Below are 22,292 nucleotides of genomic sequence, written 5' to 3'. Positions count from 1 at the left end.
AAATTCGACGAGGAAGAAGAAAAAAAAGGAAAATAAAAGTAAACTTGCGCTCTAAGCTACTTAAATTAACAACAAAGTAGGCCTATATGCTATATTCTACATGAATTTTTATGTTGTAGAGTTGTGAATTTATTTTATCAATGGAGAAATTGAGCAGCCTTGCTTTGTTGTCTACAGTAGTAGATCAACCCTCATCTTACTTTGAAGCTCCCAGCTCTCTGAAGTGACGTCGACGCAGCTTTAGCTGCAGAGAAGCTATCAGGCTTGTGTTGATGATAATAATAAACTCCTGGACTATAATCAAACTTCCAAATGCATCCTTTTGTGAGTACAGACCATATTTGTACTACTGTAGAAGTTTGGTGTCATGACATGTGATTTTAGTGTGGTAATTTTGGAGATACTGCCAGGGTCCGTTAGCGCTTGTACGAAGCTATTCGGGATAACTCAGTAACTCAGCTGATGTTCAGCCAATATCGGAAAAACTGCGGGTGGGCTACTTGGCTGGATGTCACGGTTCAAATGACCCCAGGGTGAATCTACTCCGAAACACTTTCTAAGGCTGCATTGAACGGTAACGTTGTGTCCGCTGTCATGTTGGATTAACACTCTACAAGCTTCGGTGTAGCGCATAGACGTCGTCATCGTCTTGCTGCCCCCCCGTTCTGTGATTGGTTCCCAAACTCTGGCAAAAATAAGGGCGGTGGTTTCCAGGCTGACTTTGCAGTGAGAATGAAATCGAGCGCAAAGCAGCATGGGATTTCCCAGGCTACAAATAAGCTACAAATTATTGATATATTTCCTAGAATGTCTAGGTCCAGGCCATTTTTTGTAGACCACATTCTGATGCAAATACATATAGAATTTCAAGTCAGTCAAAGTTACTATTAATAACAGTGCCACCCTCCATCAGATTTCTTATGGAAGTAGTTGTGTCTTAGCTCATGTGAAATGATCAAGTTTTGTGTCTCTCCATATGTCCAAAGATCAGTAAATTAAACAAGACTGCAGAACAGCAGTAATCATTCTAAAGCCACATCCACATGACCATTCTTTGTCATAGTTGGTGCTTGTTCACCAGCTTTGAAAAAACAAAGGCTGCTCTCCTACAGAGACATGTATGTTTGTTAACCGTTTCTACAACTTATTCCTCCATGTATTTTCCCATCTTCCTCCTCTGTATTCTCTGAGGTAATCGTTAGAACTTCCTGAGGTTATGTCCGGCCCACGGTCTGTGCCTTCTCCTCCTTTTGCAGTGTGAGTAAACATCAGGGACCCCCGCAGACCTTCTCTCCAGTGGAATATTGATTCTTTAGCGTTGTGTGGCAGAGAGGAGCACATACTGTGACCGTCTCACCTCACTCCACAAAATAGCTCTGTGAGGAGGCCACCAGAAGACCACTGTAGCTAAGGTCAGGTCAGCAGGTTGATCTGGAAACTCTTTGCTACCTCTTTTTAGAATCTGACAACATCTCTCTTAAACTGAGGTTGATGGATATAATAGTTGCTCAGTTTGAAGAAGATATATCTTTAACCTAAACCCTGAAAGCTAGCATTCATTTGATATTGATAAAGACGTATGTAACAATTTGTCGTAATTTAAATAGAGTTGGCCCTCCTATTTGTTCAAATTGATTTGACTTACAACATCTTTGAACTGAAAACTGCTGTTTGATGGCTCATAGTCTGACAGGACTATAGAATGGTAAAACCTTTTGTTTTCACCTTTCTGTTTCTTCCTTTAACCATTGAATCCATTCACATTTTTTTAAAAATCAGTTATTATTTAATCCTATGAAAAGAAAACACCAACAAAAAGTAACAACTTTTATCTTATTTTCTTTTTCTTCTTCCGCAGTTATACTGTTAAGATAACTCAGTGGGTTAATATTTAAATCTGTGAATCTTACCCACAAGAAAAGTGTAAACTCAGGCAGACAACAGTTAGTGCTTCATGGCCATTAAAGGCAAATTAATGTTATATACGTAGATATAGTCTGACTTATATGGTTAAATAGTTTCACTCCTGTGGTTTACACATATTTTTCTAGTTCTTGTATATTTTTCTTAAAGAGAAAATACACATTATGTTACCTCCTATTTTCTTTTACAAGATAAAATTAAAAAATAAAAGAAATAAAACTTATAAATGGTATGCATGGAGTGGTATCTATTTATGTATTTCTTTACTTATTTATTTGATGCCATGGGTAGCAATAAAGGTTAGCCCTTTGCATTTGTTCTAAAACTTTAACCTGTTCGGTCCCAGGAGTCTTTCTGGTGTACCTGCTCGAAAAAGAGTAAGAGTATTTCTCTGCCATTACAGACTCTGTGTAAACCATCTTGTGATACATCATCAGAGGCAGATCAAACTGGATGTTGCCCTCCTGGTTGAAGAGGTTAAGCAAGTGTACATTTTAATGTTATAAAGTGATAATTCCCTATTGTTGTTAGATTTAGTGGAGAATAGGGGTTTCTTTTTGATAGACACGTCCATTTACTCTTATTTAACGTTTCACCATACAACCTGTTAAAAAAAAACAATCTGTACAGGAGGTCCTCCTAATTAATTCCGTAAACTCCATGAGATGATAACAACCATTAAATAAAGTTTCAAGCTACTAAAAGGTATACTTAGACAATTGTTATATTCTATGTAGATTAGTTGGAACTCCATTTCCATGGTTTTTAAATCAGGATGTTTTTAATGATATTCCAGCTATATGTTTTTTACTTTTTACCTTTGAAGTTTGACGTAGATACAGTTATTACATTGCGGTTTTTATGTTGTAATGGCAATATTAGAAATGAACTTAAAGGTCATCCCATCATTGTTTTATTTCTTGAAATTACTATATCAAAGCAATTTTTAAAAAATATATATTTTTCTCAACTTGAGCTCTACTTGAAAGTTCAACTTCAACAAGTTGAACTTTCTTCAACTCAGGGTCACATGGGGACTGGAGCCTAGCCCAGCTGTCACCCTGGACAGGTCACCTGTCCATCACAGAGCCACAGACAAACGAGACAAGCAACCATCCACACTCACACTCACTCCTAGGGTCAATTTAGAGTCTTGACAATATGGATTTGTGATTGAAATAAGTGACATAAGAGATGCTATCTATCAATCAGCACAAAAAAAAACCTAAAAAGCAGAAGTAATGAAAATATGATAAAAAGTTATTGGAGCTCATTAGGATGAATGGGCTTCTAAAACTTGTTTTTTTTGGCTTGACAGGGACACTTCACTCCTTGAGGTCCTTATGTAATCCTGGCACTCATTCAGCCCTCACTTCTTGAGGCCCTTATGTAATCCTGGCGCTCATTCAGCCCTGGCCTCTGTGAATTCCTACTGTTATTGGATAGCCTGTGGTTAATGCACGGAGTGTAGGTCAAACATATCAGTAGGCAGTCATCAGGGACATCTATATCTCCCCTAACTCTCTCCTGTCCAGCCTACTATGTTCTTTCAGTGTTGTATAGGTGTTGCCATGGAAGTGAGTTAAGCCTCCATGGTGTTCTGCTCAGTGTTTTGACCAACATCAGGCAACTATTGTAATATGCTCTCAAGGTAAGTTGTGGAGGAACAAGTATTGCTCTGCTCCATATAAAAGTCAATTTATAGTTCATAGAAACATATCTTTTATTCTTTAATGAGACAAAGCAGGCTACACCAAAAAAAAAAAAGCTTGTTTTTTGTTATAACAGCTGCACTCTTACATACATTTTTTTTACAGTCATGGACTCCCTTTGTATAACACCACACAAAATCTATATACTCAATGGCTTTTTAAAGATTTACTTGAAAAATGTTGCTGATATTCTGGTATATATGCATGTGAAAAGCGGATTTTGTGTTGTTAAAAGCTCGAGGTTGTGTTCACTTTCTAGAACTGCCCTCTTTTCACCAATCCAAGTCACCCTTTGACCTGTGACCTTTTGAGGTGAGAGGAATTCACAACAAAGTTTAAAGTTCCTAAATGATGTGTTCATAGTACACCAAACTAGGGTCTTTGCTTTTCAAGAACATGCTTTTCTCATTTTTAAAGTACTACGTTTTCATGTATTTTTGTCACATACAAAACAGAAAAAGTCCATTATATACACTCTCCATTTCCCTCAAATTGCAACCACAGGTCGCTCTTCCTGTATCAGTGGCAAAGATTGAATTGGATGTTTATAAGGCCAGTATGCTGACCAACAGTCCAGTTGAAGCATCCAAATTTCATTTACCCTTGGTTTATATATGTACTCTGATCATGCAGTTCAAAGGAAGGAAAATCATAGTGGACACAAATCTTTAGAAAATCCTTTGAGGTGGTTGGTCAGTTCAGCAATAAAGTCTCAAAAAATGGAGGAAAATCCTTTGAAGATCGGTGGTCCGTCTGAAGGTGTCTATTTGCTGTGTCGGTTTTGAGAATTATTCTCATTCTGTACCATCAAAACACAAACGGTCAGTCTACTGCACATTTGGCAGTTATGAGATGGAACTGAAGAGATGAGAAGTGGGGTAACAGTGGACTTGTAAGCTGGTAGGTTACGTCAAGGGTTAGAGTTGGAGCTTCTTCTTCATACTGGCCGGTCAACAGCATATTGGCAGGGGCTTAGGTTGGACACAGGGTTCTGCACTGTCGGGTAAGCAAAGTTGGTGTGCTGCTTCGCTTTGAGCCGCAGGCTTGCCAGGCTGGAGTTGCAGGTATCTCTGTACATGTAAGGACTGGCTGTAGTGGCATAGGGACACGTGGCTGCAGTCACTGCTACCGAGTTGAGAGCCGTAGGGCTATTGAGGTTGTTGAGGTTGCCCAGGTTGTTGAGCCCAGTAGCAGGAACTCCAGCCACTGCTGAGGGCACCATGCTAGAGGCCATGTTCATAGAGGGGATGGAGCTGGGGGGTGAGAACATGGGCTGGGATGACAGGGGGCTTACATTCATTGAATTAAAGAATGGGAAGCTCTTGGCAGAGAGTGGGCTGCTTGCTAGACTCTTTGTCGCCCAGTTGTTGTAGGAGTAGCCTGTGTACATGTCATCATAGGGTTGCATGAGTCCATTGAACTGGGCACCGAAGCCATTTTTACATAGCTCTGCCTGCTGGTTTCTCTCCCGTTTTCTCCACTTGGCACGTCGATTTTTGAACCACACCTAGGGAAACAAAAAGGAGAGAATAATGTGAGTTTGTAATTTATTGGATGTACTCTCTGTGAACTCTGTTGTACCCCCATGGCAGGGCAGGTTGTTCTTCAATATGACACTGAAACCTAAGGTGCCTTGCAAACCGGGACCTAGCAAGGAAGCAAAACATTAGGGGCTTTTCCACTAAGGTAAAATACATTTTTTTAAAATATCCTGTCTTTTATATTACCAAGTATCAGAGGAGTAGTGTTGCTGTGAAGTATTACTCAAGTAGCCACCTCTCTTGCTGTTACTGGAAAGAACAGAAGTAAAGTTGACCAAAACTTTGAAAGAAAGCCCAAGCTGTCGAAAGCAGCTTGGGCTCTTGACTTTCAAATAGCGAATTAAAAGTTACATTAAGCTTATGCGTTTAATAATCCGATATTATGATGAGGCTTATCTATCAAGGTAGTGGGGGTTAAATTTCTGTACACACAGAACATTAAAAACTCCTGTGAATAGATATCTAATTTGTCTGCAAGTTGATTGATATTGAGATGTTTTCACAGCTTCACTCATAATTTAAATTGGTTTGATTTTTGAGAACGAGGAAAAAAATAGAAGATTGAACGAGTTATTTTCAAATGAATTTTTCCTTCAAAAACTGTAGTCAATAAAGTCTAATTCTAAAACACATTCAGTCAGACTACCTTAAACCCTCTTAAATGATTTCAGTATTATTGTGTGCAAAGGTATCCAGAATTTTTTAAATATATAATGATCCCAGAAAGTAAGTTGAAGTGTATCATCAAACAGTCATATTAGGCCAGGCTTATTAAAACTAATCATTCACTTATTTGAATAGTGAGATCCCAATGAAAGAAATGTCAGGGCAGGGGTATCTTCACATTTGTATTTTATGGACCTATATTTAGAGGATATGAATTTGATTAGAGCTTTAGTGGAAAATCAAAAATGGGTGGTTTTAGAAATTAAAACTATGCCAATTTTGTCTATGGGTAAAGTTCTCAACAAACTTTGCTCTGAATTTAATATAGAAAGGAAGATGCGTCAGAAAGCTAGTGACCATCTGTTAACACTTGTGTATTTGTTATATTTTATAATAATTTAGTATCAGAAACTACTAATACTTAGTCTTGTCTGCCCTCTTGGCACACATGCTGTACGTCATCCAGTCCTGTGTTATCATAGTAATAGAATTCCACTGACCATTAAATTTGAGTTTAAAGTGAATGACACTGAGTTTTCCATCACATCCAATGACATCTTACATCTTGAATTATTTAGGAATAAGCTCCACATAAGGGAAATGTAAATTAAAATAATAACTGACACAGAGTCCTAAAACAAAACAGTGCAAATAATAAGGTTGCAGCTCACTTAATATTCTGCTTTGATGATGAATAACTTTACAATCACTACATATACATGTAGTACATGCAATATTAATATTTTTGGAGCTCCTGACAAGTTCATCACTTTATCATAACAGTGCATAAAATAAAATGTTAGCATGCTAACAGTGCTAACAGGGATGTTACATTTGGTACGCGAAGGCTCCGTTGGGGTACATGTCATCATCAGAGGGTGTGCACAATGCTCCCTGTGAAAAAACAGTGAGCTTGGCATTTTGATGTGGTCACACAAAATTGTCAACTGACTTAATTCGCTCAGCACGTGCCCAGGATGGGGGCGAGGGTTAACCCCGGATGGCAGAGGGCTGTCATTCTCAAATGGATGGGGTTAGGAGTTAAAAATACATGGCAACGGTTAGAATTAAGTTACATGGTTAGGGTTTAGATATTTGACTATAAATGGGTTATGATTCCCTTCATGTCACATGCACTATGGAAAACACCAGCCTACTGATTTGTTACCAACTCACTAATTAGAATGAGGTGTTGTGACTCTACATTTTAGGGATGTGAACAGTTGTGCCTTTTAGCCAACACACTTTTCAGTGAGACTGGGCTGTGGGACTAAAGACAAAAACACCATGAATTTTTGTTGCCTTTTTTTGTACATTCTGCATGTCCTATTACATGATAATGAAATTCTAAAACAAACAAAAAAAGGTAATAAATGACATCACTGATCAACTTTGAAGGTCTTCACAGTCAGTCCGCCCTGTATGCCCAAAGACTGGATTAAGTGTTATCAATATGTTCCTCCTGACTGCAACTTTGATGATTAAAAACAGCTCACTGACAAATCATGTGAATCAAGCTGACAGATGACATATTTAGGGCACCTAGGAATCTGTCTGCATGCGGGGCTTTAAAGAGTCACTGGTGGATATTAGGGGAAAGACAATGTGCAGTCTGTTGTCCTTTCAAAATAACAACCAAGAGTGTGTGCTATGTGACCTTTCATCCAGCCAACATTAATTTGATCCATTACTTGTCAGGCAAGCCAGCAATTGTATTGTCATCCATCAGAATGTGTGTCCCTCCGCTCCATATAGCTGCAGTGACCAAACTGTTGGGTGTGGCCGCATTCTGTTGCACCTTTGACATTTAAGTTTAGTGACTCGACTAAAGCTTTGGTAGAGGGAACAAAACATTTTAGCTGGTAGAAGAAATAATAGTTTTCCACGTATTCTATTAAACCATTCTAGAATTATCATTGAAAACTCATCAATAGAAAGGCTAAAACATCTATAAAGTTGGTGGAGTAAAAATAATAATAATATCTCGGGTAACAATTACAAGTACACTTAGTAACTGTAGAATTTTTTTTTTCTATAATCCCTTAACACCTATTGTCGCATATATGCTACAAACCGTTTGACTCAAACAACCAGCTGAGATAGCATCTTTATTCCCCCAATGCCGGTTAGTCCATATTCACTACGGACCTAGGAACCTTTATATAAATAAATATGTAAAAAAAAATGGGTGAATAAAAAAAACATTGTTTTACCATACCAAATTACATACCAAACATACCAAATTGACTCCAAATTGACCAGGATGCCTGTTGTCGCAAATTTGCAACATACCAAAATTTCTATTTATTTTTTGTGTAAAAGTGAAATTAATAATCTCAGCATTATTTACCATCTACTTAAAGGCTAAAACACACACAAAACATTTTTTAATATACAACTATATAAATTCAGGCGTTTAAGGGGTTAATGGTTTTATAAAAGCCAGAAACTCCAAGAAGAGGACAACATGACAAGTGTAAATCATAGTAGTCAATCAGAAAGATATGCTTGAGTTATGTGCCTGGCCAGGACAGGGTTTTGCTGGATTATGTATTGTTTTTTTGGTATTAATGTTGAGCTTAATGTAGGCAGTATTCATTTCAATTATCCTTAAACATGCTACATTTGCACAGGAGAATCAGTGTCCATCTGCTCAGGAGAATATTAACTGAATGGAAAATTTGGTCAGGTGGAGATGCTGGAAGGAACGTAATGAACATCATCACAAGTCATAATAACATGTATTACCAATCTCATTGTCAAGTGTTCCTGAAACAACAGTATCAAATCTGTTTTCCTTCTTTCAGTATTTTGTTGGCTTTCATTCTACCAAACATCTCACTAGTTGCACAACTCAGTTTCCATTCTAGCGGTAGAACTTGTGTACCCACCCTGACCCGTGCCTCAGTGAGGTTGGTCCACACAGCAATCTCCTCTCTGGTGCTCATGTCTGGGTAACGATTCCTCTGGAAGGTGGCCTCAAGCTCCTGGAGCTGCTGGCTGGTGAAATGAGTCCTCTGGCGCCGCTGCTTCTTCTTCATAGAGCCGTCCTCAGCGCTGGACTCCTCCAGCTGGTTCTGGTGGGATTTCTCTGTGTCTGCAGATACACAAACAGGAAAACAGTTTGAAGAAGCCATTGGCTCTGTTCTTAAACAACTGACCCCCAATGAAGGAGGATAAATGTATGACCAGGGACAAATATGAAGTGAAAGTAAGTTGAATCAATTTAATTTATACAAGGACATTTCTTTTTGCTATTCTGAACTCAAATTCAACTCCTTTGTAATGGCAGCTTCCCCTATTGTTAGCTTCTCCTCCCTATTATTAAGAGTATAAAATTACCACAGAAGTAGGAAAAGGTTGAGAAGGTTGGGATTTTAATAAATGAAGGTTGGGGGCCTAATGCTGTCCAACCTATTTAAAGCATTTTTTGTCCCCGTCAAGAGTGGCAACTGTTGATATAATCACTTTGCCAAGATGGAAACGCACCAGAAGCGTGATGGAAGCTGCTTCAGAGCAGAGAACTACAGATACTGAGTTTTTATTGTGAAATCGTAAACATTTGCCACATATTTTTTTCATACACCGACACACAAATTTTACAATCAGTCATGTGATCATGTTGCTACAGTTAAGCCCACATGTGTCTGCACACCCTTTAGTTGTATTTAACCAGCTGGTTCGTAGAGGATTTCATTTGAAAGCCAGTGCTTTGAAAGAAAGAAAATGACATTGTGATAGATCATGTGCCTTATGAAGGAAGTGTTATCAGTCTGGTCCAATTCACTGTGTTTTGCAAAAAAATAAGAATTTGTGAGGCTGATTTTGTGCTTAATGAAATGTGCTTAAAGTAAATCTGGGCAGATGTTTTGCTCCTTGAGTGTAGATTTTGGAATACTTTTGATTATGTTACTACTTACTTTTGAACTGTATCAACACGGTTTAAGAAGTCAGTTACAAACAGTAGCATAATCTGCCGCCCTGTAAGAATTTAAAGAAGACTTAAGCATGACGACTTGTTATGAAATGATACATTGCATCTTTGGCTGTTATCATTGATATAAAAATTCATGTGTAAGTCCAATGTTTAGTGTTGTGACTGCTCACAACAGTGAGCAGTTAGTTTGAGCATTTTTTAATAGTTTTATTATTTGTGCAAACAAACAATCTAGGCTTCATCTAAAAAGTAAATGCAGTTGATAATAAATGCAGCAGAGTTCTGTGTAAAATATCTAGTACTATAATACTATAGTATTAGTGAAAGAAAGCATCAAATGGAAGCACTCAAGTAAAGTTCCTTAACATTTTCATTCAACTGCCTTATTTTCTTTATATGCTCTTCCAGCAGATAATGTTAGGTGGAGTTTTCAAATGCAAATACTACGGGGAAAACTGCAAAAAGCTTAATATTAATAATAAAACAAACAAACAAACAAAAAAAGCATTTAAGCCTAAGGATATATAATCGCTGTTTTGGTGGCTGACAAGAGGAGATCTGTGGACACTTGAAAGCTGACACATTGTTTAACGGCACATTATTCTGATCCTTTTCTGATATATTACATCAACACAATCCAACCCCAGCTGAATGTAACCAGATAACATCACATGATCAAACGTTAGCAGAAATCCCTCCATCTCACAAGCTGAACAATGACAAGGATGGATGTAACGATACCGGGAGAGAATGACTACAAAGCCTGCATTACATCCAAAGATGTGCAGGAACACCGAATGATTGCATTATGAACACAGCACAGCAAGTTTAAAAGACCACACATCCATGTTATGTCTGTCAGGACTCCTCTCTGCCAGATCTGACTCCTGCAATTTGAGGACCTCACAGAAAGAAGTGAAATTAGTTGGCTAGCTAATCCTGCGGATCAGGCTTTTGTGACTGGGGCAGGTTGGGGTCTGTTTGGCAAGGGCTTAGCTCTCTGGGAGCAGTTCAAAATGATCAGCGGGGTTTAAAAAGAGGCTCCACAGGGCCACCAGCAAAACCAATAAGGGCCAGGCTGAGGCTGTTATCTGGGAGTAAACCGACACTGGGTAAGCTGTCACTTAAGGCCAAAGTCTATATCACAATACAGAGGAAAGGGCAGCCCTTTTTAAGGTGATGCACTGACCAACAATGGGAGCAATCTGACTAATAACGTGCCGACATGACAGAGATACTCAAAGTCAGCTTCTCAGAGGACTTTAATCTGGAAAATGACTTCAAGATGCTTTTAACCAAATCACTTTTCCACATCTGGAAAAATCTGAAAATGTCAACAGATATTGACAGAAATAAATAGCTTTACAAATCAAAAAGCAATGATGGTTACATCTAGACAATCAGATTCAGATCGAGATCCCGGAGGGGGGGGGGGGGGGGGGTTGTTTCATTACAGCACTCTATTAACGACAAAACATACATTTTGTCAGAGCTTTCAAAAGCAGCCTACTACACTTGCTGGTAAAGCCAAAGTCAGGCTTTACAAGAGGCGCCTTTATTTCAAAGAGAAAGGTTCTTATAACAGAGCTCACGTAGACGATTCAGTCATGGCCTCAGGCATAGGCGTCAGCTTAGTCTGCCAAGGTGGGGCAGCCAAATGATTCACTCCAATAATGGAGTCCAGATTCAAGGTTATTTAATTGTAACAATAATTCTAAACAAGTAAATCCTAACAGGAGTAAATGTACCTGTGCTCTCTTAGTATGAGTCAGAGGGAAAATACGTGGAAAACACATGAATTAAAGGGCTGTCTTTCATCATTGTTGTTTTAACAATCACATTCATTCTTACAGAGAAACCAAGACATGGCTATTTGCTGGGATTGTCTGAGTCAAGGGCTCCCAAAACACTTCCTGTCTTGTAGAAAAATGTGTTTAGGCCTGTAAGTGTATAAATGACTTTAGATTTGTATATCTTTTCTCCCAGTGACAAAAAGAGAATTGAGAGAAAGTGATAGAAATGCTTTGTCCAAAAGTTGCCATCTTAATTTTACATTCGATGTCAAACTCCTGAAACTAGCTTGTAAAATGTCCACGCTGTGTCGGTGTACCTAATGATTTCTCATGTTAATGTTTAAGAAAATCATTGAATATTTTACAATAAGGTAAATATTTCGATTATTGGTCAAATAAAATAGATTTAGAAAAAAAAAAGCTAAAAGTGAATGACGGCCTAATTCTAAATGGTTGAAATAATTCCTCTGTGCTTCCGCTTTTCTTTGGATGATGTGTTTTACCTTTAAAATACAAACCTGCAATTGGCTCATGCAACACTGAGGATGTGTGTTTGAATAGAGGATTTATTAAAGCTTTTGTAAAGAGACTTTCTCTTCTTTTTTTTTTAAGACTCGTGAAAGCATACTCCACATCTCTGTCCAAAAATAGAAAGCGTTTGTTCAGACTTAATTTCTAAATATACACAGTTTGACGGTTAGGTCACACACACACATAAACACACACTCACACCAAGCCAGATAAGTGGCTGCGCCATAACGAGAGCGAGCGCAGAAAACCCCCCCAGCTGATTATTTGGAGCCTCATACATCACTTGAATACATGACATAACCTAAAGATGAAATGGTGTTTCCTTCAACATGGCCTCGGTCTGATCTCAAATATTTTGGAAGCGAGTCATCACCAAGAAGCCATCCATCAACAGCCTGCGTTTAGGAGATTAAACGGATGTGTCGTGTGTGATCAACCACGTGCCCTATAGAGTTAGAATATTTCACTCCCGATAAAGACCGTGAGATGCTGTCAAAAATCCTCGGAACAGGAAGAAACAATCATCGTCTTCCTCGCGAACATTCCTTGTTTTGTAGAATAAATTCAGAATAAAGTCAGGAAGCCGGTAGCGTAACAGCTCACTTAGATTTATTCCCATTAATAAAGAAGTAGCCTAATACAGGGGCAATTTTAGGATCTGGTCTTTAGGGGTGCCCAGCCCCCAGTACTCACAGAGGCACATTATTTCTCACTAATTGAGGCGAACTAGTACATTTATAAATTTTGGAGCCATATTTTGCTTTGAGTAGTGTTTTCTCCTACAACATTCAATTTTGACCTCTTCATTTCAAAAGGCTTGACAGGGATAAGAGAGAGCCTGAGACAAATATTGAAGATAACTCAACGTTTATTTTGGGAGTAAAGAGTTAAAACAAAAACAAATGCTAGAAAATAAATAAAATGGTCACTAAAACAATGCATCCTTGTGCTGAGCCAGGGAGTGCCGAGTTATCTCACGGTGGTGCCTTGGCACCACTAAAAATACCTTAGCCTCGCCCCTGGTAACAGCTCACTTAGATTTATTCCCATTAATATAAAGAAGTAGCCTAATAAAGGAAACTAGTCAGGGAGTAATACACTTCTTTCTTCCCAACGCATTTTCATATTCAAAGACAGACCGAGCAATGTTTGATTACAGCCGCACGCGGACCGGCGCGCGCATAAAGAAGGACTCCATCTCAGGTACAGCTGATGGGCGCTCAGCTTTCCGCCGACAGTTTAATAACGAAATATCGCGTATGATAATCTTTATTAAAATGACTGTGGGTAGAATGGAGCCCGCTGGAACTCTACCTGAGGGTGAAATACTGAGGACAACATGGCAACGAGCTGTTCGAGCTGCAGTGCGCGTCAATTAAGCTGAGCTGATTATCTTTCAACTGCCAATATTTTCGGAGCATTTCCTTGAATAAAAGGGAGGGGCGGGGGCTGGGGGTTGCTTTAATCCAGCGGTGCAAACCGTGGGCCTAATATATCCACACAACGTAAAGGTTAGGTTGAGTTGAGTCTGGACAGACAGGTGCGTCCACAGTGCGCCTTTCCCACTGACCGCTGGTATCTTGGCCCTTACATCCCTGGTCGTGCTGCGGGGTCCCGGAGTCGGAGAGCGACAGCGCCGGACTGCGGGCTTCACTGTCTGTCAGCAAATTAAAATCCATGACCAGGCTCTGCAACAGACAGAAAGAGACACACATCAGCCTTCTGACACCCAGTATAGCCAACACTACCAGCAGCAGCCTCCACAGTAATAATCCCATCATTAGATACATTTTATTAAAAGGGTTAAGATATTTTCTGTGATGTCTAAACCTGATATACTCACCTAAAAATACTGCTGCAGGAAAACAATATATTTCCTTATATTATTTGTTCCGCACTGTTACCATGCTGCTTTACTTATTTGAAGAGATTACTTTGTGTTTCTTGTAATATTCTGTGTCTGTGTCTGCTGGATTACATGGGGATTTCGCTGAAAAAGTTGGCCGCTTACAGCATAATATTCCCATACAATGCAGACATTGTTACATGAAATGTGTCAGTAAGCATGCCAGAATCCTGTTTTTGTTCACTCGTTCTTACAATGTAAAAGCCGCCAGTCCTTCAAACACTCCAGCTCCCCTTTTTAGATTATGCTAACAGAAATATTGATACAGCAACTTACCCGTCAGACAGGAACAAAACACTGTGTGTAAAACACTGATTTAAAAAAAAAAGAAGTATAGAGTCCTACCAGAAGTCACTTTAGAGTTTGCTTAAAAGCACAGCTGATGAGTTAACATGTGTTTTTGTGCCTTTTTATGGTGAAGAACACCTAACCTGATTGTTTTCTGCTTTCACTCCTAAACAGACTCCTTCCCAACACGAGGAAAAGTAAATCAAAGCAGACTCCGTCTGCAGTGGCTTAGTGTGTATTTCGTTCTGTGTTTTTTCTTTCTTCCATCTTTCCATTCACCCGGTGGTTGTGATCCTGACCCTGTTTATGAGAGCCTGGCATTTTAACAAGACTTGTCCTGATGTGGGCCTATTTTGAGTAACATGGAAAGAGCAATAAAGGTTTTCAAGCCAAATTAAAGCTGGTGAGGAAGAAGTCATGTGCAGCGATGCCCTAAAAATAATCAGTTGTTTATTTCTCTGAGAGCATTTAACACCGTGGCAACGTTGAGAGAGAGGAGGTGCAAATATTTCCACCAAGCTGAGAGAGTGTTGGGGTGATTTAGGGCTTCAATGCAAATAAACTTAAACAACTTTGCATAAAATGCATCCCGATTCAAAGTGACAGGAACAGATGATGTTCTGCAGTGTCCTAATCATTATGTCTTCAATGTTAGCTGGCAAAAAGATAATGAAAGAAGAATAAAATGGAAAAGGTATCTAACCACTGCACTCTGCTGCTGTTTATCACTATTTTTTTTATTTAATTTACCATTTTTCATTCCATTAGAAATTTAAATAAGACACCAGTATACGATGTTCTGTCTTTAAATAGAGCCTAAAGCGACCCTGTTTACTTTTCATTGCCAGTCTCAGTCAGCCCTGTGGTTACGAACGTTAAACAGGTGGAAACAGCAGAATTCCATTTTAAGAGGAAGGCGTATTTGTGAAGCCCCATACACTCGTACGCTCACACACATTCCCAACCACCAGCAACAGCACATTGTACGACTTGATTAAACCGTTTGAAGTAACTGAAACAGGATTCTGGTGGTCCGAACATCAGTATATCCTTTGCTCTTCCAGTCAGCTGATGATGGATAAACTGATATGAGATAGAAGGCCTATTATTTTACATCGTGCTCATCCTAGGACAAATAGTAATCGGTTTTGAATGATTTTAAAACCCTGTTTAAATGATTTTTAAAAACACATACAACCTCCAAAACCAGCCATGCATTTATTTGTATATGAATGTAGAACTTCTCACAGAACTGTTGAAGACCCAGTCAGAAGTCCAAGCTTGCCGTTGAACACGGTAATATTAAGTGTATCCTACAGGGAAGGTGCTCTGACTTTTCATTTTTTTTACTGAGGTTTTTTTAAATGTCACATAACAAGAGTTTACCTAAAGAATGATGATGTAGTCCAAAATGCACAGCCTGGATCAGGAGTGTAAATACAACACGTCCTGAACATCAGTCACTTCTTATCACATCAGAGGAAAAAAATTTAAATTCTTCTTCTTATCATTAAATTACAGTCTAAATTATTCAACAAATTTGGAACAAACAGACTTTTAAGAGATCGGAGAGGCCTGAAATAAACTTCACATTGGCTTCACAGAAATCCACTCAAGCTTTATTGTGAAATTGATGGAATGGGTGTTCTTTGTGCTCATCACAGAGTTCCACTCTCTGCTTTTCTGATGGTTCGGCCCTGACAAAAATGAACAACGTCAACACTATGAATGGAGAGCTTTCCGTTTAAACTCCTCCTGACCCTCACCTAACATTGCATCTGCCACTCAGCAACACAAGGCCAACATACATTTTCTAATTAAAGGTTTAGCACCTTATAACAACTGAATATCCGTGACGTCTGACAATTCCATCAACCGTTTACTCCATCAGACACGTTTTTTTTCTCACACAAAATGCTTAAAAGCTACATTAATGTCATCACGAGTCACTTTTTGACTTCAAAGAAGACTCTTGCATCTGTTTTTTGTTGAGCGGCCGTGAGAATGATCGCCGCATTTCACAAAAGATTAGAAGACAGGAAAATTGGACTTCTGCTGTCAGCCGGAGGCTATCGCCCCATCCCTGGGAAAGAGATGCAAGAGCGAGGATAAGGTCAAGCCTCTCAGTGGAGAGATTACCTCGGTAAGCACACTGCCTCGGTGTCGTGGTTTTGGATTAATCGGGCTCTGATATGGATTTGTGGGTTAAAGTTGACTTTTGGGTCAGAACGATCAGTTTCATAATATCGTGTCGTCGTCAGTTAGAATGTTTCAATCACGGAAAACGATGTGCTTCTGGTTTCAGATTTCCATCGGGAACAAACTGTGCGTGACCTCCATCGTGCGTATTTGCGCCAAAGCGCTTGATCTTGTGTCTGATTTCAAATGGCCCTGATTTGACATTTCAGGGGAACCTTTCCTTGCAGAGACACATGTTCGTAATGTGCCACCATGAAACGCTCCAGCCTGGCCAAAAAGCGCCACAGCCTCCTGCCAGCCAGCCAGCCGCGCGACGCGTCCGACTTCTTCCAGCTTTGACTTAAAGTAACTCAGTACCGGATCAGTACCACACGAGCAGCTCTTGTCCTTTACAGTTGGAACATGAAAAAGTAGATCATCGCCTCGTGTTTGTTTACCTAAAGATGCGCGTTGCTCGTGTTTTAATATCCCAACCATTGGTTCAGTTGGGTTAGAGCAACAGCTGCTCCAGTATGGTGCTGTATTTTGGTCCGAAATATGAACGTGAAGCAGTCCCGCGCGGACTATATTCGCTGTGGCAGTGATGGATGAACAACCGGCCTGGTGTCAATGTGGTGCTGAAAGGCCGGCTGCTTGGCAGCAAGCGGAGTGCGGGTGATGCAAGCCAGTCATTTTGTCCGTGCACCCCACACACCCACCCACCCCCACTCTTCTTTCCCCTTCGCCACCGAACTACACACACATGGACGCGCACTCATCGGGGCCTCTGCGTGATAATATTTCTAGAACCGGGAACCCTCCTCCTTCTCTGCTCAGTAAGTTGTCATAGCCTACGCTAAGAAGCGGGCTGGGGGCCTGGGGGGGGCTGGGGGTCCGGGGGCCTCAGCTGACAGTCAGACGATCACGGCTGTGTCGTTGTTGTTCGACCCTGTGAAAAGTGTGGAATAAATCTGGGATTTCGCAGTAGATTTCAGAGGGCCCGGTCTACTTTCTGGAGGGCCCTTGAAGCGGACAGATCTCGCCTTTACGTCAACCTGACGCGCAGTGGAGGAGCCTCATTAAACACAGCCAGAATGGGACTACGCGTTTACCTTTGATGCTGATGTTGGGGGGCCTCGTGATAAAAGATTAACACAGCTGTATGACGAGAGTCTCGAGTTTGCATAAAGTTGAGTGTTTTGCATAAGCAGTCGCTCTGTGACACCGATCTAATTTAAATACATATGTGGTTATGATAATAAAAATAATAATTTGGAGGCAGAAATCCTCTCATTTTTCGGCAGACTGTCGGATCCATCTGGCGACGCGCGCGGTAGACTGCTTGCATTTGCACGCACTGCATGCATTACCCTGGGAATTATTCATAAACGCGTTGAGAATTAATTCCCGGGATTAAGAGTTGATTAAGATGTGTGTCACTTTGCTGTCTGAGAACTTATTAAGGGCCTCTTCGAAGAGGCGGCAGATGGAATTTCAGTCCAATGTTTGTAGATGTTAATTTCTGCCCTGGTATAACAGCCATTTGCATATGATTGAGGGAGTGAGGCCCAGGCAGTCCTGCAGCAGAATCGCAGGGAAATAATTGGCCGTTCAAGCCAATAAGAAGTCCTCGGCGCGTGATTAACACAGAGCTTTTTCATTTCCAGAATCTATGATGGTTGATCAAATGAAATTTCACTGATTTGACTCAGTCTGTTGGTGTAAAACAACTTTTGTAATTCACATCAAATCATTTGATACATCAACGAAGCGGACGTTTTCATTCTAAGGGAGCAGTCAAAGCTGTGCGAATTGTTCCTTTAATTAAAAAAAAAAAAATCACTCATTTTGAACAATATGAGTTGTGTAAATTTAAATATCTTAAATCTTTAGTTTGGCATTCGTAGCTTTTTATTCAGTAAATTCACAGGTTGAACGAAATCCTCTGACTGCAGCGAGGCGTTTTTTTTTTTTTTTGTTTGTTTTTTTGCGCATCCCGCGATTTGAGAAACTCTTTTAATTATTGTGCGATTCACTGGAAACGTGTGAGTTACTATTAAATTCAAGTTCGGACCTCTTGCGACAATTAATTCTCGTCTCTAAAAATATCTATTTTTTAAAAACAGAACAGTTTCTTCATTATTATTGGAAATGACATCGTGCTTTCACTGCCTGATGAGAGCTCAGCCCCAGGGCACAGGGTCGGGTGATAACCAATAAAAAACTTTTTTACATTTCCACCCTGAGGCCAAACGTGAACTTCGAATTGAATGAATCTTATTTCCATATGTCTGGATTTGAGAATAGATGCAAAAGAGGCCATAAACTGAAGGCTTGCAGGAGGAAATCTGACCTGGTGATCTGGAAAAGTAAATCAAATGTTTTTCTTTAAATCTAAATATGTTTTTTTTTTTTTTTGCTTTGTCAGAAAATAGAAATACAAACTAACAGTGTTGGCTTAAAAGCCTAACATAAATTCTTTTTTTCAATTGAATCCCAGCTGTCATATGGTTCAGGCCTGTTTTTACTCAGCGAACTCCTCGATGATAAAAACACGAGGGTGAACATTTCAAATTAATTTCTATCATGTGTCTATCAGGATTTACTTTAATTATATTTTAATGGTGTGGTTATTTACTTTAATTACTTTTTTAAATGTGTTTAAAAAAATAAAGATAGATTCTGAAAAAAACGTGAGAATATTATTATTATTATTATTATTATTATTATTATTATCATCATCATCGCTACTATTCTTTGGATTATATTGCCGTTGTTGGCAAACTGTTTCTGAGGCCTGAGCGATGTTCTCTCTGAGATGGGTTTTCAGTGTGGATGCAATTATTGAAAGTAAGAATGGAGTTGTGGTATGCGAGTGCACGCGCGCGCGTTTTGTGCCTGTAAATGGTGGTGGGTGAAGTCTTTTCTCCTTTTTTGCTCTTCTCCTGTGGAGAGCCATTTCCTTCACATCGCCAAACATGTTTCATCTTTTATTAATATATCTTTACAAAGTCTATCTACGTGTCAACATTTTGCAAGAGCCGGATCACGATAATTTTTCTGGCGCCCCAACAGAAGAGCTTTTGTTGAAGCAGGGAAGCGCTTTACGCACTCAGTAAGAAAAAAACAACAACAACAACAACAAAAAAAGGCCTCACAGACGGACAGACACCAGGCCGGGACAGACTGAGAATATGAGGCTATGGAAAGAAGACGTCGACCAACTCTACACACGAGAAAAATCAAGCGCTGTGCGCAATGTGGAAAGTTGTGAATTGCATCTTGCTGTTCTTCTTTCCATGTCGACTATGCACAAATACAATACAATTAAAAGGCCTTAATCGGTTGAATTTTTTTTTTAAACTACAAATATAGAAAGAGAAGAGTAAGGCGAGTTTAGTTGCACTTACATCGAATCCCGGTCTGGTTAAATTAATCCGTGGAATAGGCAAAGAGCTTTGCTGCTGCGTGATGGATGTCCTGGCCTCAGGTTTGTTGGTGACATGGACAAAAAGTTCCCGGGTGCAGAAAAGAGTCAAAGATGCGTTCGCCACTCAGTTCCCTTCTTCTCCTTCCTCCTCGTTTTCCCAGTGTGCTGTCAAACATGAAGGCTGTGGAGGAGTGAGGCTTGATCCCCACATTGAGCAAAGGGAGGGAGGGGGCGGGAGCTGCCTTCATGCTAAATATTCTGTGTGACAGGTCCGCTGGAAGAAGGACGGCCCCTTTCTTTTCTCTCCCCCTCGTCCACTCCCGTTCTGACTTTGGGAGCACATGGAGCTCTCCCGCACGCATCGGTGTGCAAACACACGCCGCCTCCCTCACCCTTCTCTTTGACATTGTGCGTTTACAAACCGAAAGTGCGGCTCTTTATTCACCTGTAGTGTTTGGGGGGCTCGGGTCGCAAAGATGTGGAACTTACTGTGCTGAAAGTTTTTAAGTGCAAATATAATTATTCATTTTTTACACTTGGAACATGTTTTACTCTGAATAGTAGACCAAAATGAAATCAAAAGCAAAAATAAAGACAACATATTGCTGTAACATACTATGACCCTTTTTGACAGTGTTTAGAGCAGGCAAACATATCTTTATTCCCATTTGAGACGAGCCTAAGTATTTGCATGAAAGGGTGGCAAAGGAAAGTCAAATCAGAATGAAATCTGCATGTAGCCTACTTTCTTTTGGAAGGTTTGTAGTTTAGGGGTGAATGTTGAAAAAACTGAAAGAAGAAAACAAAATAAAAATTTGAAAATTATACTAGGGTGATGAAACTTAAGTGTAAGTGCTGAAGAGATGAGGGAAGTTCACTTAGATCACTTGCTGAATAATCATGGATGGAATGCTTTTTGTTTTCTTTTTTTTATTCATTCACTCATTCATTCATTCATTCCCCACTGTTGGGCCTTATCTACACAGCATGATCAATAGCAGCCTGTCCTTGGGAGTGGTTCCTGTACTTTTTAAACATGCAGTGGTACAGCCACTGATTAAAAAACCTGGTCTGGATCCTGCTGTCATAGCCAATTTTAGGCCCATTTCCAAATTGTCTTTCCTTTCTAAAGTTTTAGAAAAGATTGTTTACTGTCAGCTCATGGACTTTCTAAATGAACACAATGTGCTTGAAATGTTCCAATCTGGTTTTAAAACATTGCACAGCACTGAATCAGCGCTTTTAAGAGTTTTTAACGATATCTTTTTAGCCACTGACTCTGGTCACTGTGTTATTCTTATACTGCTGGATTTAACTGCAGCATTTGACACAGTAGATCATGACATTCTGATCTCTCGCCTGGAGCATTGGGTGGGCATCAGGGGCCCGGCGCTGGCATGGCTCAGGTCTTACCTGTCTCATCGGACGTTCTGTGTCAGCCTTGGTGACTCTGTGTCCTCTACTGCTCCTCTCTCTTACGGGGTCCCTCAGGGTTCAGTGCGCGGCCCTCTTTTGTTCTCATTATATCTTCTCCCGCTGGGTTCCATTCTCAGGAAGCATGGTATTTCATTCCACTGTTACGCTGATGACACTCAGATTTATGTCCCCCTTAAAAAAGCTGACTCCTTCTCTCTTAAGCCACTGGTAAATTGTTTAGATGAAGTCAAGGCTTGGATGGCTCTAAACTTTTTAAATTTTAATGAAAAGAAGACCGAAGTGATGGTCTTTGGTGGCACCTCTGAGTCCCCCTCAATCGATCTCGGTTCCTTGGCGCAGTACGCCAAACCTATTATAAGTTATCTGGGGGTAAAAGTGGACGCGTACCTCAAGTTTGACAGCCAGATTAAAGCTGGGGTTAAAACGAGCTTCTTCCAGTTGAGACAGTTGGCAAAAATAAAACCCTTTCTTCCAAGACAGCACTTAGAAACAGTAATCCACGCCTTTGTAACCACTAGGCTTGATTACTGCAATGCACTTTTTATGGGGGTTAGTGGGTCCTCCATCGCACGCCTTCAACTGTTACAAATCGCAGCTGCACAACTTTTAACTGGCACTAGGAAATTTGAGCACATTACGCCGATTTTAGCATCTCTCCATTGGCTTCCTGTCCATTTTAGAATTCATTTTAAAATTCTTTTATTTGCTTTTAAAGCCATGAATGGCCTTGCACCAGTGTACCTCTCTGAGCTTCTGCAGCCCTACGCACCCAGTCGAACCCTCAGGTCAGCTGATCAGCTGCTCCTGAGGGTTCCTAAAACAAGGCGGAAGCTCAGGGGGGACCGAGCATTTTCTGTTGCTGCCCCTAGGCTCTGGAATGAGTTGCCGCTGCACATTAGGCAGGCCCCTTCCTTGTCCTGTTTTAAAAGTCGTCTTAAAACACACCTCTT

The 22,292-nt window shown here is 40.1% G+C and overlaps 1 protein-coding gene across 1 annotated transcript; it reads right to left on the bottom strand.

Annotated features, from left to right (window-relative positions):
* Positions 1 to 3,621: 3,621 nt before the first annotated feature.
* pitx3 (paired-like homeodomain 3) lies at positions 3,622 to 20,115 on the bottom strand. Its single transcript, XM_075481995.1, has 4 exons — positions 19,886 to 20,115; positions 13,674 to 13,791; positions 8,734 to 8,939; positions 3,622 to 5,142 (listed from the first exon to the last, which is right to left on the bottom strand). Exons 2-4 carry the CDS (start codon positions 13,780 to 13,782, stop codon positions 4,573 to 4,575), a joined length of 885 nt encoding a protein of 294 aa, XP_075338110.1. The 5' UTR covers positions 13,783 to 13,791; positions 19,886 to 20,115; the 3' UTR covers positions 3,622 to 4,572.
* Positions 20,116 to 22,292: the final 2,177 nt, after the last annotated feature.

The sequence above is a fragment of the Odontesthes bonariensis genome, chromosome 2 (assembly GCF_027942865.1).
Source record: "Odontesthes bonariensis isolate fOdoBon6 chromosome 2, fOdoBon6.hap1, whole genome shotgun sequence".
NCBI lineage: Eukaryota > Metazoa > Chordata > Actinopteri > Atheriniformes > Atherinopsidae > Odontesthes > Odontesthes bonariensis.
Note: the sequence above shows the minus strand (reverse complement) of the source record. Positions and strands in the feature narration are given on the sequence as shown.

What these genes read in the sequence shown, in the direction of transcription:
- pitx3 (XM_075481995.1), bottom strand. Translation starts at nt 13,782, where the DNA reads ATGGATTTTAATTTGCTGACAGACAGTGAAGCCCGCAGTCCGGCGCTG. An exon ending in TAAGGGCCAAGATACCAGCG is followed by an intron (nt 8,940 to 13,673) that starts GTCAGTGGGAAA and finishes GTGTATCTGCAG; the next exon opens with ACACAGAGAAATCCCACCAG. An exon ending in TCACTGAGGCACGGGTCAGG is followed by an intron (nt 5,143 to 8,733) that starts GTGGGTACACAA and finishes TTGTTTCCCTAG; the next exon opens with GTGTGGTTCAAAAATCGACG.